The 17,445-nt window shown below is 39.4% G+C and overlaps 2 protein-coding genes across 4 annotated transcripts in view; one reads left to right on the top strand and one right to left on the bottom strand.

Annotated features, from left to right (window-relative positions):
- Positions 1-9,921, top strand: part of TMA16 (translation machinery associated 16 homolog) — a 31,085-nt gene extending 21,164 nt beyond the window's left edge. For all 3 annotated transcript variants that reach the window (XM_040237356.1, XM_040237357.1, XM_040237355.1), the window contains exons 3-7: positions 1,489-1,526; positions 2,717-2,801; positions 3,858-4,006; positions 7,015-7,057; positions 8,737-9,921. In XM_040237356.1, the coding sequence (XP_040093290.1) occupies positions 1,489-1,526; positions 2,717-2,801; positions 3,858-4,006; positions 7,015-7,057; positions 8,737-8,917 (496 nt within the window). In that variant the 3' untranslated portion in view covers positions 8,918-9,921. The remainder of the gene's footprint in view (positions 1-1,488; positions 1,527-2,716; positions 2,802-3,857; positions 4,007-7,014; positions 7,058-8,736) is intronic.
- Positions 9,922-12,397: 2,476 nt separating this feature from the next.
- The window catches only part of MARCHF1 (membrane associated ring-CH-type finger 1), a 131,740-nt gene continuing 126,692 nt past the window's right edge, over positions 12,398-17,445 (bottom strand). Inside the window, exon 4 of the mRNA XM_040237354.1 lies at positions 12,398-16,816. Coding sequence (XP_040093288.1) covers positions 16,518-16,816 — 299 coding nt within the window. The 3' untranslated portion in view covers positions 12,398-16,517. The remainder of the gene's footprint in view (positions 16,817-17,445) is intronic.

The raw sequence follows: 17,445 nt of genomic DNA, 5'->3' as shown, positions 1-17,445 counted from the left end.
CCCCCCCCCCCGCTAGTCTTTGCTGCTGCTGCTGCTAAGTCACTTCCGTCGTGTCCGACTCTGTGCGACCCCATAGACGGCAGCCCACCAGGCTCTCCTGTCCCTGGGATTCTCCAGGCTGCAGTCCATGGGGTCGCTAAGAGTCGGATACGACTGAGTGACTTCACTTTCACTTTTCACTTTCATGCATTGGAGAAGGAAATGGCGACCCACTTAGCAGTAAGTTATATACCTATTAGCAGGCAGCTAATTAAAGGAAGGAAATGTCTCAAAACTCAGAATAGTGCCAGGCCTCTCACCTACAACATGCATTTTGAGATAACATTGGCACAAGGTGAGTCATCCCGGGCCATAAAATGATTGACATGAATCTTGAAGAAAGGCAGGTTTCCAAGCAAATATGTAGTCTCATTAACATAGCTTAAGAGAACATTTTGCGAGAGGAAAGCATACTGGTTTGTTAAGTAAAGCATACTGGTTTGTCAAGTCCCTTCTGAGTCTTAGTTGGAACCAACTTGAAGAAAGACAGAGTCTAAGGTAAATACATAGTTCATTAACATAGCTTAAGAATAACATTGCTGGGAGAAAAACACATTGGTTAGCTCAAGGGCTGAGAAAAGTTAAGTTCAGGTGGAACCAGATGTCATCATGGCAACACAGAATTTTAAAGGAAACCTCCTTTTAATTTTGTATAGAGAAGGAAAAGAAAAATCTGACAATTGTAGTTTGTTTCTTCCTGACGTTTAAGAGAGAGAGAAAAAACTTATGACGGTTGCAGCCTGTTTCCTCCATTGGGAGATCCTAGCCTTCCGGCATGTTACTCTCTCAATAGCATCCCTCTTTTCTGAATGGAAAAGAGGTTTTTCTTTTATTTTCTTGTCCTCCTGTGGGATCTTAGTCCCTGACCAGGGAACAACCCATGCCCCCTGCGATGGAAGTTCAGACTGTTAACCACTGGAATGCCAGGGAAGTCCCTGAACGGATTAGAATTCAAAATAGCAACAGTAGGAGGCACATGATCATGTAGGCCATTTTTTGAGAGTAAATGAGTTCTCTTTCTTTGTTATAATTTATATCAAATTTATGAAAAGTAAACATTTTGTTTTATGCCTGTTGAAAAAAGATGACAGTGAGGCATTTTGGTCTTGATGGCAGCACTGTTTTCTAGAAGGTCCTCGTTACTCTTCTGTGCACAAGCATTATGCATATTACAGAATTCAGACAAGCTTTCCTTTGTGTTTTCAAAACCAGTTGGTTTTATAGGTATCCTTTAGTCACTGCAGAGCAGAAAAAAAATTCTAGTAACATTTTCTGATTTAAAAGAGAAGCATCGTGTCAGTGTTTCTTCTTTAAGAAAATTAATTTCATATGCATAAAAGTGATCTTTGAAAGGTTCATAAGGTTCTTTGGGTAGTTTTTGTTGTTTTTTTCAGATTTTTAAAACTTGTTTTGGAAGTTTTCTAACACACATGCACTTTTTCTCCCAAGATTGAAGAATGAAAAGGCGTTGCGTCTCAACCTTATTGGTAAGTGGATTTTTCTTGTTTGAAGTTCTTCCCTTACCTATTTTCTCTTGACTCTCTTAGTGAAATACTATTTTTATCTCTACCAGATAAAAGTGATTTTGCTAGATTAAGTGAATTTTCTCTACCAGACTTGATTAAAATAAAGTCAGTCATTAAACTGATAGAACAGTGTTAATATCTAGGTCAGTTTTCTGGAAATTCTTTAGTATCTACTTTTATCTATCCCTCTCTCTCTCCAGTTTAATTCTAGCTTCCTAACCATTTAGAATTATGAAGAGTTTTGGAAACAGCAATTCATGTTTAATGATGTGAATGTATCCTCAGTCTATATCTCAGTGTCACAGTCTTTTTATGTGTGTGTGTGGGTGTGTGATCAGATTTATTATTGGTAAGGTTATCTGCTAAGTCTGATTTCAAAAGAGTGGCTACTAGGCTTTGTAACTAAAATGAAAGATATTCAAACCATTAACTCACCTGCCTTATCAGGCAGCAGAATCGTATTTATAAATGGTTTATCAGTAATCCTGGATAGGGCCATTTCTTGATTTGTAATACTGAGAAATCTTACTGAAAGTGGCACCCCTGTGGTCTGATTGACTCATAAGCACGAAGTCTGCTAGCTTTTTGATAATAGATGTCAGTCATTCTGCATCATATACAGCAGATCTTGTATGCTTAGTGTATTTACTGACTTTGAGGCCCTGAACAGGTTACTTAACCTTTCTCTTCTAAATGGAGATAATAATAACCCTCATAGGATTGTAAAAGTCAAGACCTGTGCCTGTATGTAGTGCCCGCTGCTTACTAAAAGTTCAGCACACACCGTCCTCTTCATTAATCTAATCAAACTCTCCTTTTGCTATTTCAGACAAGTTCTATCATTTGCTTTATAAATACTTGGAACTTTATGTTCTTTTAAAGTATTCTTTATTTTAAAAAATGTTTTGTATCCTTACTGGATAAGAAATACATACAGAAAAGCATCCTTCCTACCTTTGTCACTTCCCCAAATTAAAATGTGACAGTTCAGTTTCTGAAAGGCTTGTTTAGCTTTGAGCCCACACAAAACTTTAACTTTGAAATAAATGTTGATACTGTTTTAAACACACTGATGTTGAAAATTATAATGAATACCTCTGCTTAAATAATGACTTATGATGTTAAACTGTTTTTGGTACTTGTTGTTATAGGTGAAAAACTGCAGTGGTTTCAAAATCATCTTGATCCCAAAAAAGTAGGATATTCAAAAAGAGATGCTTGTGAATTAATTGAAAGGTAAACACTGGGCATGTTAATGAGCAAAGGGTCAATAAGAGGAATTCCCCAACTTGGTTCTGCAAGATGCAGAGTTCTGTTCTGGATTTATAGACAAGCAGATAGACTTTGTTATAAAGACTTTGGGTTGGTATACTAGCTTAGTCATTTTAGTAGGCTCATCACCTTTCTGTGCTTCAGAATGGCAGGTAACCCAGTTTCTTGACTTCCTTGAGAAATAACATCAAAACTGATATCTGCAGATGGAGGTAAGGTAGTTTGAAGAACATCTAGGCAGAGAGAACAAGGTCTGAAAGGCCTGGGGATGGGAGCAGCCTATTTAGTGATCTGCCAGACATTTAATATCACTGAGATAATAGGTTCTGGGAGGGAATTGTGACAGTTTGAATAAACAACCAACACATAAAAAATCTCAAATATCAGTGTAAGAGTTTGGACTTTACCCAAGGACAGTGGGAGTCATAGGAGACTTTGAATAGCAAGTAGCTGCGGTGCTCACATTTAAACTTTTGAGAGTGAGGCAAATGGATGAGGGGGCAAACTGTTAAGAGGCTGATGAAGCCGTCCAGGCAAGAGGTGGTGGTGGGAGCAATGTGGTAAAGAGAAATGGAAATGTCTAGAGAGTTTAAGGGGGTAAAAGTCTCAATCTTCAGTGAAGACTTAAATGTGGCATAAAGGGGGGAGAGAGGAGTCAGGGTGAGCCAGTCTTCATCTGCGTGAATGAAGGCGGGGGCCAGGGCAGAGGTGGAGCAGGTTCGGAAGGGACCAGGGGCAAGGCGGAAGGTGCGTTAAGGTATCACCTGTCAGCCAGATGGAGACATCCAGGAGGTGGTGGAGTGTGAGGACCTGGAGTTGACACTGTAATGGCAGGCTTTGATTTGTTCACAGAAGATTTGAGAGTGGTTGAGTTACCAAGAGAAGGTCTGAGGTCTGAGAACTTGAAGGAATCTAGAGGAGTATGAAAACTTGGGAAGGACAGGCAGTGGCTGGGGATTGTTTTAAATGAAGTAATATAAGCCAAACAGATTTTGTAAGTCAGACCAGCTTGTTTTTCAGGTATTTGAATCGATTCAGCAGCGAGCTGGAGCAGATTGAGTTGCGGAACAGCTTCAAGGACAGGCAGGGCCGGAGGCACTGCTCTCGGGAGGCGGCCATCAGGCAGACTCTGGAGCGGGAGCAGCAGCAGTACCAGGCCCATGGCTTCGGTGCGTCCCGTACGGCTTCCTGATGTCTTGTCTGTAACTTATCCTGTTTATTTAGTTCACTTTGATTTTCCTTTTCTTTCTTTTTGAATATTTGGAATTTTTAAAATTCATTCTTTTTTTCTCCTACTTTCCCAAAACTGTCAGTTCTGACAGTGACATTTTTCTACTATGATAGTAAACTTTCCTCTCCCTTCAGGCATGTGCTCAACCTGCTTTGGTCTAGGGTTATTACTTGCCTGTCTCCAGTCACATCAAGTTTCTTTAGAGTAGGTACTGTGTCCTCTTGCCTTTGTAATTTTTGTAGTAAAGAGCTATACTTGTTGCAGCCATTCTTGAGAAAATACAGAAATCAAAATTTCTTTCTTAGCAGTGGAGCGTTTCTTATAGTTCGTGAAGACAAGTGTGTTGTTCGTTTAGCAGCATTGTCTGAAGAAAAGTACTTAGGAGGAGAGGAGAGGGCACTTGCAGGGGCTTGCAAAGCCCACCAGCAGGAAATGACCCAAAGGGGGCACATGGCCTACAAGTAGTGTTTGATTGGCATATGAATTGTCAGTATAAAAACATCTGCTGATTTCACATGAAAAATGCAGATTTCTGGATGCCCGTTAAACATACGGTCTGACAGCATTGTTTGCTAGAGCAGAACAGTAGCCATCGCTTTTAGACTTAGCATTCCGTACTTCCAGACCTTCCTTCCTTCACGTTCCCTGCCTAGTCCCTGTAGGCACTCATGTGTGAATTTGCCTGGAGAGTATAGTAAATGAAATGTTTAATAGGAAAATTAGGTTTTCTAGCTTTAATAATAACAGTAGGAGCCTGAAGGCATTATCCTGCGACTCCTGATGTGTAGGTCCCACTTGGCAATAGTGGTACTTGGTCCAGGAAAGCCTGGGCGGCTCCCCACAGGCATTCCCCCCCCAGGCCAAACCTCCCTGGTGGTTTCTCACTATGACTGCAGGGTGCACTTCAGCAACACCCAGCAGGGAGCGTTGAAAAATACAGAATTTAGTGCTTGCAGGTCCTGGAGGGTACAGGACATGCCTGAGGGGCTCACAGTGAGGGCTCCAGTAGAGAAAAGGGGAAAGCAGGGGCGGGGGTGGGGGGGGTCCTGCCATTGTAAGTGCCAAGGTAGAATGCCCCAGGTTTCAGGGGCTCCCTCTTCATGAAGATGCCAGAAAGGAGAATGGGTTTGCTCAAGTGACCAGTCCCCTGGGGTGTTCTGACTGGGTGGGGCAGCCTGGTTTCTGACCTAGTTGTTCTCTGCAGCTGTGTCAGAAGCTGGCAGTAGGTTCATTGAGTTGGATGTCTTCGCAGTCAGAAACTTAAGGCACTTAAACCTTCAGTAACACTAGGAACCCTGAGTAGATGGCAGTTCCTCTTTAGCATTCCTAAGAAATGAGTTTTTTCACTGGAAAACAACAACAACAACAACAGAATAGCTTTAGAACAGGTTAGATCTCTACTTAGACCCTTGCAGCTTACTACATAACAGGGCAAGTTACTTCCTACCCACTCCCCAGCCTTGTTACCTTCCATTTAAAAATAGAGATGGATTGTACACCTCCCCTTTCCAGGTCGTTTAAAAGCCAAACAAGACTGTATGGAACATGTAGGGATTGAGGGAGAGCTTCAGCCAGTCCTGTGTCCTTTTCAATTAAATTTGTCTGTGCTTAGAGTCTCCATTTCTTCATCTTCCATTTTTTCTGGAACCCCTTAAATTAGGCTTTTGTAGCTACCACTCAAAGTCCTTGTTGATGATGAACAGTTTAAGTTGCTAAAACAGATGGTAGCTCTGCTGGGTACTGACTCTCATAGTCAACTTCTGTGCAGCCTTTGATACAGATGATCCCTTCATTTTTTGGTCACATTTTTTATTTGGGGTAGTAGCCCCTGTCCTTCCCCGGTTTTCCTCCCAGTTCACTGGCCACAATGTCAGTTTCCTAAGTTGAATCCTTCTCATAGCCTCACGAACTAAATAATTGGCCCAGATATCTGTCCTTGGGCCTCTTGTCTTTTCAGTTTATACCAGGTCCTGCATTTATCTCATTTAATCCTGTGCTTTTAAATACCATCTAAATGTCATAACTTCCAAATTTATGTTGTCAATCCTAACTTGTCCCTAGAACTCCAGACTTGAATTACCAAACTTGAGTTTCTTAAAATCTCTGCTTGAATGTCTTCTAGAAAGCTCCAATTTGGCATGTCCCAAAGCAAAGTCCAGCTTTTCTCCTAAAACTGGCTCCTCTTGTAAGACCCGTATTTCATTCAGTGACATCACCACTTGCCCATCATCCTGCAGACATTTCACATCCCACATCCAGCTCATCAGCCAGATACACTTGGAGTCTGATGACTTGCGCGACTGCTCTGCTCTCCCGTAGCTCGAGCCACCCGTCTCTCAGCTCTGCTCTTGTGATGCCCTCCCTGGTGGCTCTGTGCTCAGTCTCTTCGACCTGTAGCCACCAGGTTGAGTAGCAGTAGTTGCCAGCACATCCCATGTCAGACATCCTACTGGGGGTGGAGCCAGTGCTGAATCTCAGACCTTCTGTTCTTCTGGTTGTGCCTCAGCCCAGGGAATGTGGTGACACAAGTCCACAAGAGTCTGGAAACACGGGCAAATTATCAGAGATGCCGTCAGTAAGATTCAGTGAAGACTACATACTAACATCTCTCTGTCTTGCCCGTTTGGTATAGCCGTTCCTCACTCACATTATTTTCTGAAGCTGTTGTAAAGGTCAAACATTTTTATTGTAGATTTGTTTCATTATACATTCTGTTTTAGAATGCATTATTTATTAGTGTTTTTTTTTTTCTTAATCACCTTCTTAAACTAAGTCCTTTATACTTTTGAAACTTCTTTTCATTGTAGCTTTGTAATCATGCTTTGAAAGTTTCTTTTGTTTTGGGCATTCTTCTGTCAGTTATTTCGTTTTCTTCCTGAGATAATGAAAAAACTATAAATACTGTAATAAGAAGACTTTACCTAATAAATATATTTTCTTTTCCAGAGATTCCAGACATTTTAAATGCAAATAATCTGAAAACTTTTAGGTGAGTTTGTTGCATTTTTTTTTTTTTTCTTTAAAGCTGCATGTAAAATACATGATAGATAAACTTTCTTCCCTTTTGAGTATTCAGGGGTTCTTTGTAACCTCTCTTTCATCAGATAAGTAAGAATTTTCCTAAGTTGGATTTGTTAGAAATGCCTGAAATGATAGTGACCTAGTGCTTTTGTTTTTCAAAATACTTCAAAATTCTTCAATATAGTATTTAAAAGAACATGATGTCATTGTTCCTCTCTGTTATTTAAAAAAAAAAAAAAGAAAACTGTCAGCAGCAAACTTGATGGCTCAGAAACCCATTCCCAGACTGTTTGCAGCACCTCCTTCTGGAGAAGTTGGTTGGTGGGAAGGGAATCATGAAGAACCAGGTGACTCAGTGATCTCTCTAATAGTACTCTGTGACCAAAGAGACCAGTGAGTAGGAGTTCCAGTTTTTAGTTTTCAAACATAAATTATTTTTCTTTAGAAAATAATTTTTATTAATCACTTTGGCCTCAGGTAGGTCATGTTGATCAGTCTTAAATTTTAATTGAAATTAGATAAATTAAGTCCATGTTGTTTGAAACACTTAAGCTTATTTTATATTATTATACTTCTGAATTTATAGAAAATATTTAATATTCATAAAGTCTCAGCTCTCATAAAATTTATCAGTCATATTTAAGAAGTGGTTCACTTTTCTAACTCATGTACATGTAGTTATAAGTACATGGAGCATAAGATTTTTTTAGATGTTAATTGTTTTGCCTGTAATATTAAGTAGTCAGATATTTAAGTATTCTCTTCATTCAGTAAAACAGTAGATTCTGCCTCCTCCAAAGAAAGCCAAAAATGACAAGAAATTAGCATAGACTATTAGTATTTTTATCTAGCTAGAGTTCAGTTCTCAAAACAGTCTTCATTTTGCTCCCAAAGTAACTGAACATAGGATTGTCACAGAAATGCTGAGGTTGAGAAACTGGAAGTTTTCTGTTATAAGAATTGTTTGGTTGCTGAAACTTAATTGTGACTTACCATTGTGTGTGAAGAGAAAAACCTTTTCTGACTCTGCATTTTGGAGATTTTCTAGTGTGGAGTAGTTCCTGCTTTTGAGATTTCTTGATACTGTTATGTCCTGATAGAGGGAAGTGTTCAGGATAGGGATCATAAAAGAAATGAACAGCCTCCTTGTAACTTCTACCTAATGTTTTCCTGCATTGTTTTGAAAGTCTTGAATATGTGAAATTCCCTGGGCAGTTAACTGCTATTATAGATTAATGGGGCTTCCCTGGTGGCTCAGATGGTAAAGAATCTGCTTGTAGTGCTGGAGACCTGGGTTCGACCCCTGAGTCAGGAAGATCACCTGGAGAAGGAAATGGCTACCCACTCCAGTATTCTTGCCTAGGAAATCCATGCACAGAGGAACTTGGCGGGCTACAGTCCATGGGGTCGCAAAGTGTCAGACGTGAATGAGCAACTATAACATAATATAGATTAACGAGAAACTGCAGTAAGTATGGAAAATGCAAACCTCAGTTTTGGGGACATTATTTTTTCCTGATGCATTTATATTGTTTCCGTCTAGTACATTGGAGTCTGCTGTAAATTTATAAACTTTTTTCTGCATAGTTTTGAATATTGACTTCATTCCCCACTTCACCAACTCTCTGCATTCTCTCTTTTGTCTAGGGAATGGGACTTAGATCTGAAGAAGCTGCCAAACATTAAAATGAGAAAAGTCTGTGCTAGTGATGCGGTGCCCAAGAAGTGTAAGAAGAAAGCTGTGACAGCTGTAGACAGAGATTTGGGGGAATTGGAACTGAAAGATGAGTCCAGTGACACAGACGAGGAAATGACTGCGGTGGCTTAAGTGTCTTTGCTTGAGTTGAAAATAAATAATTTGAGAACTTCAAGTTATACTTACTTAATTATGGTAAATAATTGTCTCAGCACATGAATTTCCTGTTTTATCTTACTCTTATATTTTTAGTTTCAAAAACAGTGTGGCAATTTTTACTTAAAAATGAATGTTGCTTTTCATTTACATTAAGTTATTAGCATAGATAGAGGTACTCTGCAGAATCCATTTAATTTAAATTTCTAGGTCTGGGAGACCAATATGAATGAGAACCAAAATGTTACGATTTTTTTTATAACATGTTTACTTAGAATCACTAAATATCACATTTTGGGGCATAGGCAGTAGCTATTTTTCTAGAAGGTTAATGTGGGTACTTCTTGAGTAAGCAGTGATGACAGCAAAACTGCCTTTTAGCAGTGTTTTTCACTGTTCTTCCTCTTACACATCAAACCTGTTTTCTTTCCTTATAAAATAGGGAAAATGTGATATAGAATTTATATACACTTATGGATTGTACATTGCTGTTATTTGTTATCTTTGACCCAGAGTTAGGTAAATGGTTAAAGAAGAACCACCAACTTATTCTTATGTGGATCTCCTATTACTTAACCTGTTATCTAGGTAAAGGGGATAAATGATCTCAGGTTGGCTAGTTCTGTTTGTATATTATGTTTTACTTTCTCATTGTGAAAAGTACTAGGTTTTATTTGTGGAAACAGAACTAAAGATTAGAGAACTAGCTATTTCAGTTGTCTTATTTCTTCTTCTGAGAGAGAGGTTAAATTGACAGGGAAACTCAGTGTTTCTAGCATCATGGAAAACGTGACTGTGGTAGAACGTTCTTAACAGAACTTGTTAAATGCAAGTGTCTTCTGGCCTGTTTGCTGAAGAGTGCAGTGAAAGTGCATTTTCAAGGGAAAAAAATTCTGTATGAGGTAACCAGGTATCAACTGTTTTGTTAACAGCTTTTTTACTTCAGAAGGTTAAAAATAAAACCTATTTCTATAATTTTACGTAAGGTTCTTATTATTTAATGTTTGGTGATTTAACTAATGCTGACTTGCTTTGGCTTTAAATAATCCATGCAGAAGTATGGTTTTATGGTTATATAGTAAGTTTTTATGGAGAAGGCAATGGCAGCCCGCTCCAGTACTCTTGCCTGGAAAATCCCACAGGTGGAGGAGCCTGGTGGGCTGTAGTCCATGGAGTCACTAAGAGTTGGACATGACTGAGCGACTTCACTTTCACTCTTCACTTTCATGCATTGGAGAAGGAAATGGCAACCCACTCCAGAGTTATTGCCTGAAGAATCCCAGGGACGGGGGAGCCTGGTGTGCTGCCGTCTGTGGGGGTTGCATAGAGTCGGACACAACTGAAGCGACGCAGCAGCAGCAGCAGTAAGTTCTTATCTCTTTGGTCATTGGAAAATTTACTTCTTGGGGGAAGGGAGTTCATTTTTTGTTTCAAAACGACTACAAAAACTGAGTCATAAATAACAGTAAAGAGAATAAAAACTGCTTTATCCAGTCTGGTATTTAAAAAGCATTACTGTTGATGCTTAGAAAGAAATACTGTCTTATTTCACAAGAATAACTTGTGAAAATGGCAGAACATTCTCCTCCAATATTTATTTCTAGTTTTCCTATGCTATCAAAGCAGAAAATATAACAGGCAGAACTACTTGGAACCAGAACAGATAAGTGCTTGTTGAGTGAATTTATGACCATAATTGTCTTGTCACTCCTGGCTAGACCAGAGTAACCTAAGAGATCATTTGTCTTTAGAGTAATACTCCTAAATGGTCCCCTTAACCATTGTGTATGGAACATGCTCTTTCTTCAGTGATGCTTGTCCTGTCCCCTTTTCTTTCAGTATTAAACCTTTGAGAGATAGCTTCTCTAGTCCATGGACATGGAACTGAGGAAAAGTAACACTTTGTTGGCACTTCTTCTTTGTAAACTTGGGGTGGACAGATAATAAATGGCAGATAGTAAATATTTTAGATATTGCAGGCCAAATGTAGTGTCTGTTGCATATACTTATATATGTATGTGTGTTTTACCACCCTATAAAAATGTGAAACCCATCATGGCCATACCCAGATAGGCTATAGGCTAGGTTTGGCCTGCTTGCTAGAGTTGGCCAATCCCTGGTCTAAATCAGCAAGCTGAACTCCACAGACTTGGGCTTATGATACATTTCTAATCTCAGCCACTAACTGCTATCTGTAGCTGCTATTCCTAATACCTGGCTGCCTCCTTGCCTTGCAGATATTGTTCTCTCTCTGGGACTCTTTTCACCTTAAACAGTGTTTGCTACTCTTGTAATCCTTATGCTTCAGGACAGAAGATTGAATGGGTGTCCTCTTTGGCATGTTTATTTGATAGGGTGATTTTATTCTTGACCCCAAAATAATTTTAGGTTCACATTAAAATCAAGAGAAAAGTAAGAGATTTCCCATATACTCCCTAGCCCCACATGCATAGCCTCCCCCTTACCAACATCCACCACCAGATGGTACACGTGTTATAACTGATGAATGTACACTGACACCCAGCATGTTTAGAATGAAACTCACGTTCTGTACCATGGCCAGACTAAACAACCACCGTGGCCAGAGATGCCTGAGGTGCTCTAATTGCCTCCGTCCTCTCCACATGCCCCAGGCTGGCCTCGTTTCAGACGCACTGTCTGCCTGTCCTCCCCTAGGGTGGCCAAGCCATGTCCCAGATGGGGACAGCTTGGTGCTCGCCCCTTGATGACCATGTGTGTCCTCTGAGGCCAGGCTGGCTCACGGCGTTCCTGAGCCTCAGAAGAGTGCTGTGTGGTCTTCTAGAACAGGAGGGCGTGGGGTACTGTGCGGAGCTCCCACAGGGCACTGCATGTTTGCCCCCCTGTTTTCCAGGGAGTAAGTCACCACCCCAGGTCTGAGAAACTGTGGGACGGCTTCGCTGCCCCGTGGTCCTGGCTGCATCAGGGGCCCCTTTCCTTCCTGTGCCTTCCCTTTGGGGCAAGACCCTGAGGAGCTGGCACCTCTGTTGTCTTTTCCTTGTGTACCTCTGTAAGGGGCGAACTGTCTTAAACTCTAGCACAGACTTATTACCCCCTTGGCTGGATCTTGCTGCCATGTCTTGTCCAGGACTCTGCTTCCTGCCCTGCCATTTCCCTGGGTTAAGGAGTCTACCCCATCCTTGCTGCCCTTGGTATCTCTCACAGCTCCTGGTTTAGGTCACTAGCTAAACACACAGTGACAGTGATTTATGATCTAGGTTTCTTTGTTGTAATTTGGGAGGCTGAGAAGACAAATGCACATATTCAGTTTCAACAGAAGAATGAACGCATCCAATGAGACCCTGAATTCAGACTTAAAAGTTGGGGCTTCAGGGGGGATGATTTCTTCACTGATTACTAACCCTCTTAGGTTTGAATTAGAGTCCCTCTTTTAGTTTTTATTACCTCTGGGTAGAAAAATACTGTTACATTCTCTTGTATATCCAAGCCTTATTCATCAGATAATCTTTTTCTGGATTACATTCTGATTTTTCTTAATTTTTTTTTTCTTTAAAACAGTTTGAAAGTCTGTGTAGATTACTTTCACTGATTTTCTCTTATTAACGCACCTATTTAATCCTTTCTAAAATGCCATATGTTAACCTATGTTGGCCTTAAAATATGTTCAGACCCTGCTTTAAAACCCAGACCATTGCAGAATCAAGAACTCAGGGCTGTTTGAATGTTACAGATATGAACAAATTCAGGTAAGTTACGCAAAAAATAAATCACAACAAAAGTTTGGGTCACTTATTTAATATACAAAGTCTTTTTTTCACAGGGAATTATTTGTTTTCCTTAATTTGTCATATCACGCATAATTCACAAAACAGTAAATCGTTAATGCAAGAGAATTAGGAAAAACCAAAAAATGTACAAATGCTCAATCCCCAAAATTGCACACAGTTAACGTTTTTCATTTGTTTTAATGCAGTTTCTAATGGGCTTTCTTCAGATGTGGAGGAAGCACTGCAGCCCAAAATAACAGTACTTCCTCTCAACTGTATTGATATGTAAAATAGCACCTTTGGGCTGACATAAAAGGAAAGAAAATTGGTTTCTGTCTAATTAAAGTGTAAGTCCTGCACAATTATATGACAACTACAATAATGGCAATGTTAAGTTTGAATAGCTCTACTTTGTTCCAAAATATTAATTGGCATAAAAGGAAAGTTGAACTGTGTCAAGCAAATGAAACACTCTTCCCCACCTCACCTCCATGACAATTAGAATCTGTTAGTGATGCCATTGCTCTAATGGGCTAGTTTTCCAGCCAAAATATATAGATGGTTCAGGGACCTTTTGGAAAACAGATTTACTATGCAGCTGTCTCTCTGGGACTGTAGTCCCATGAACAGCAGCTCAGGATGAGATTTAATCCTGTGGCCTTTAGAAGACTCCTTTACTGTGTACACCTGTGTTCCCTCAATTTCTCCATTGTTTTATATCCCAAGTTGATGGGAACATCTTTGTTTTGTTTGTACTTAAGCTTAATTGCCTTTTGGGCTTCACTTTAAAAAAAAAATATGGATTGCATTTCTTTACAACTTAATATTTGAGCTTATACAATAAAAGTGGCAGATCTTTTAAAAAATTAACAGCGTAAATGGCAATGGTAATACCACAGAGTCATTATAAAAAGCCAAGGTTTTAGTAGAACTATCAGTTTATTCTTCAATTTAAGTCCTTTGTTTCAATTCCATTTTATTTCTTACATAAGCAGGTAAACATGCTTCAAAAAATTGAAGAGCATTCCAGAGAGCAGTTTTTCTTTTTGAAGGGTATATCCAGTCCACAGAAGTATTTTCACAAAGCCACACCCAGTCACTGAAAGGTCAGAGACCATCGCCACACAGTACAAAAGAAAACAGTCAACACTAGGTTTTAAATACACAGTTATTTCAGTTGTTTGAACCTTCAACAGCCATTATGGGAAAACTCTTTAAGGATTTAAATTTGAGAGTTCAGAGTTTAAAAAAGAATAGCAGAATAATTCTGACTTTTAACCTGTTAGAGAGCTCTATATTTTCTCATTTCAAGAAAGTCAAAGCCTATTCAAGTTAATTTTGAGAATTTACGTGTGGTTTTAAAACACCGTGTCCTCTTTTACCATTAATACAGTAATGCTTATTTTTCATTCTAGTGTTCAGTGTGCCCCTAAATAAACCAGGCCTCATGTGAGCCAATCATCTTCCACTGTGCTATGAGCCATATACTTACCTATCTTTCTAGTTTGGGCAGAATTTAAATGGCATTTTTGGTGTAAATAATCCTTTTCCTTACAGAGCAGAGGACAGAGAGATCAACGTTCTTTGCTGGTGACAACTTTGTTCCCTCAGGAACTTGTGAAGCTGTTGCCGTTGCTAAACCTCAGTAGATATAGATTAGTAAACTGTTTAGGAAAGTTATCAAACGAAATGAATCACGTTTAGTCCCTTGGGTGAAGTGCCATGGTTAAGTCACCCAAAGCTTCATTATCCATGAATGTATATGTCTTAAACCTTGAAGATGGAAATTAGAAAGTTAATACAAAGTCCAGTTTAGGGTTCATATATTTTTAATTACACCACTGTGTTTTTATTTGTGCAGAAATTTTGGTCCAGTTTAGTTGCCTCAAGTTTTTTGTTTTTTTTTCCTGTGCCTTCATTCAACAAGTTTTAAGAAAAATGAGCTTTAAAAAACCTCTTGTTTGCTGCCCAACTGAACACTTTGACGTTTTTCTCATGTATATACAGGAACACACACACACCACGTGCACACACAAAGTTGACACTGTTGACCTTTGCTGTATTTCTAAGAACTGGGACTATTTGGACTCAATGTCAGCCACTACTAATATCATATCATCCTTCTCATCAGTAAAAAGTTATTTCTCTTTCCTTTTTCCTATGGTAACCTATGAGGAACAAGCACACTGACAGTTACAAAGTACATCAATGTGATACCCAGATTTGTGCAATGCGAAACCCATGCTTTGGTTCTATGGCCATCATGGTTGCCTTTTCACAATAATAACAACAGCTAGCAAAAATAAATTACCTTGTTTCACGTAAGAGATCTCTCTCTGACAGGCCACTATATTTATAATCATTAATATTCATTAATCTAGCTCACTGCAGTATTCATGCTTCAGGTTTACATGAATATGCAAAGAATACAATAATCAACTCATCTGTCAAACCTAAACAACTCAATTTATTACTTATCACAGAATGTTGAATGTTTTTGCTTCCCAGTTGAGCAAGGGAAATACTGTCAGCACTTTAAAATACAGGCTAAATGCTTGGTCATAACTACTCACCTGTCAAGTTGACACCTTATGTGGATTTTAAAAAGTACATTCGACTTAAAAATTTTTTATTTTCCCTATTATAAGTGCTTCATAGTAGCAAATAAGTTAATTTCAAAACTTTGTCTTGGGTAGATTGCTTTATAGTTTTTTTGCCCTTTAAAAAATAGTAACTTTAACTTATTAAGATACTGTTTGATTAATGCTTTGTAAAGTAACATTTGTGATACTTTGAATAAAAGAATGAAGTGCTGTTTTGAAAGATTCAACTTTTAAAACAGGCTTTGTCTCTAATTTTAGGGCTGCTCTGTCCCATACAGTAGATTTGAATTGAGATTCTCTGTAAGGATGAAATGCATACTGGATTTGGAAGACTTGGTTCATAAAAGGAGATGTAAAATAACTCAATAAGTTTTTATAATGATGGCATTGAAGTGATAACTTGGGTATATAATGCTAAATAAAACATTATCGAAATTCACCTATGTATTTTTACTTTTTCTAATGGTGCTACTAGAAAATTTTAAATTTGCGTATATAGCCAGCCTTTGTGGCTCACATTACATTTCTGTTGGACAGTGCTGTTTCAGAGGGTCCAAGTGGAGTATACAAGGTTTCTGGGTATTTAACAGAGCTAATTAAATCCCAAAATATTTTGAAAATCTATTTTTCATGATTTAAACATAATTTCAAATATTAATATCTTCAAATGTGTCTTGCATCTATTTTAAAAACATATACCTGTCAAAACAAACTGTACTCCACTACAGCCATAAAAACCTGTTAGCTGTCAAAGTATGAATATCAAAATATGCATCTTCCAAGTTTGTGTCTGATGTGCCTTAGGGATAATGCAGACAATTTCAAGCTTAAACCCAGATACGTTTGTCATTTCCAGATGAGAGAGTTAGCATCATGAGGCCCTAGAAGAAATGCACGTTCAACTCAAGTCCTTATTCCTGAACTTTCCCTGCTACTGTGAAGACTCATAGGTCTGTCTACTCAGGCTTTCCTCATTGCCTAAAAGCATCCCTTGCACCAGTGGTTAATTGTCTTAGAAATCATTTTCCAGCTAACTTCCACATTTCCTCTTTACACTTGAGACTGTTTCATGGGATCCTGGTCATTTGGTGTTTTCTTCTTTCCTTTTGAGCAAAGTAAGAACAAATGAGTCAGAAAGCGGAGAGAAGATAGAGGGTGACTACTCAGGATCGCTTCTGTCATCTGTAGTGACAGGCTGGACTCGGTGACAGGCCTCCACTGGCCCCGTCACACGGGTATGAGCTCAGTGGGGCCAGCCTCCGCTGGTGGCCGTGCAGTGGTCCCTGTCTGCAGCACGGGCACCACCCCAGCGTCCTTGGTGTCCATGCTCACGGTGCAAGAGCGGTTCTTCTCCGCCCTCTTGGCGGTGTCTGGGCAGTTCTGCACGAAGATCACGCGGTTGTAGGCCTTCAGCCTGCGCCACAGCTGCACGTAGACCTTGCACTGTACATACATGAAGACCAGACCTCCTGTGAAGCCGATGGCCACCACAACCAGCTTTGTCCAAAATGGCCATTCGAGGACACCTTTCAAATAAAAGAAAATGTTATCACCGAGTCATTATTGATAGATTTGGTTATTTTTACCCCCTATGGTTCCTTCAAAGGACCATGCTGTTGTTTGGTTGCTAAGTTGTGTCCAACTCTTTTTGTGACCCCATGGACTATAGTCCACCATGCTCTTCTATCCATAGGATTTCCCAGACAATACTAGAGTTGGCCATTTCCTTCTCCAGGGGATCTTCCTAACCCAGGGATCGAACCCATGTATCCTACATTGCAGGTGGATTCTTTACCACTGAGCCACCGGGAAGCCCTTGAAGGAAAAGGCCCACTTGTTAACATAAATCAGAAATATATTGTTAACAACTAGTAATAATAACAAAAATTACTTAATTGCTTTAAGTATTCTCAAGGTATTGCTAAAATTGCACATGACTTCTCTCACCTACCACTGTAATGTCTCTCATTCCTCTTACCATCAAGAACCTACTGTGATCATCAGATACTACACTAGATTTTGATACTTGACTTCAGCATTTTTTGTTTACAGTGAAATCTTTAAGGAAGGATAGTGTACATACTGAGTGAAAGAATCAGACTTAATCCTCTTAAGGTAAGCTATGTGTGTGGGACTGTACCTACAGGTCTCTGCC

Source organism: Oryx dammah, unplaced genomic scaffold (assembly GCF_014754425.2).
Source record: "Oryx dammah isolate SB20612 unplaced genomic scaffold, SCBI_Odam_1.1 HiC_scaffold_3, whole genome shotgun sequence".
Taxonomy (NCBI): domain Eukaryota; kingdom Metazoa; phylum Chordata; class Mammalia; order Artiodactyla; family Bovidae; genus Oryx; species Oryx dammah.
This window is presented reverse-complemented; position numbering and strand designations above follow the sequence as displayed.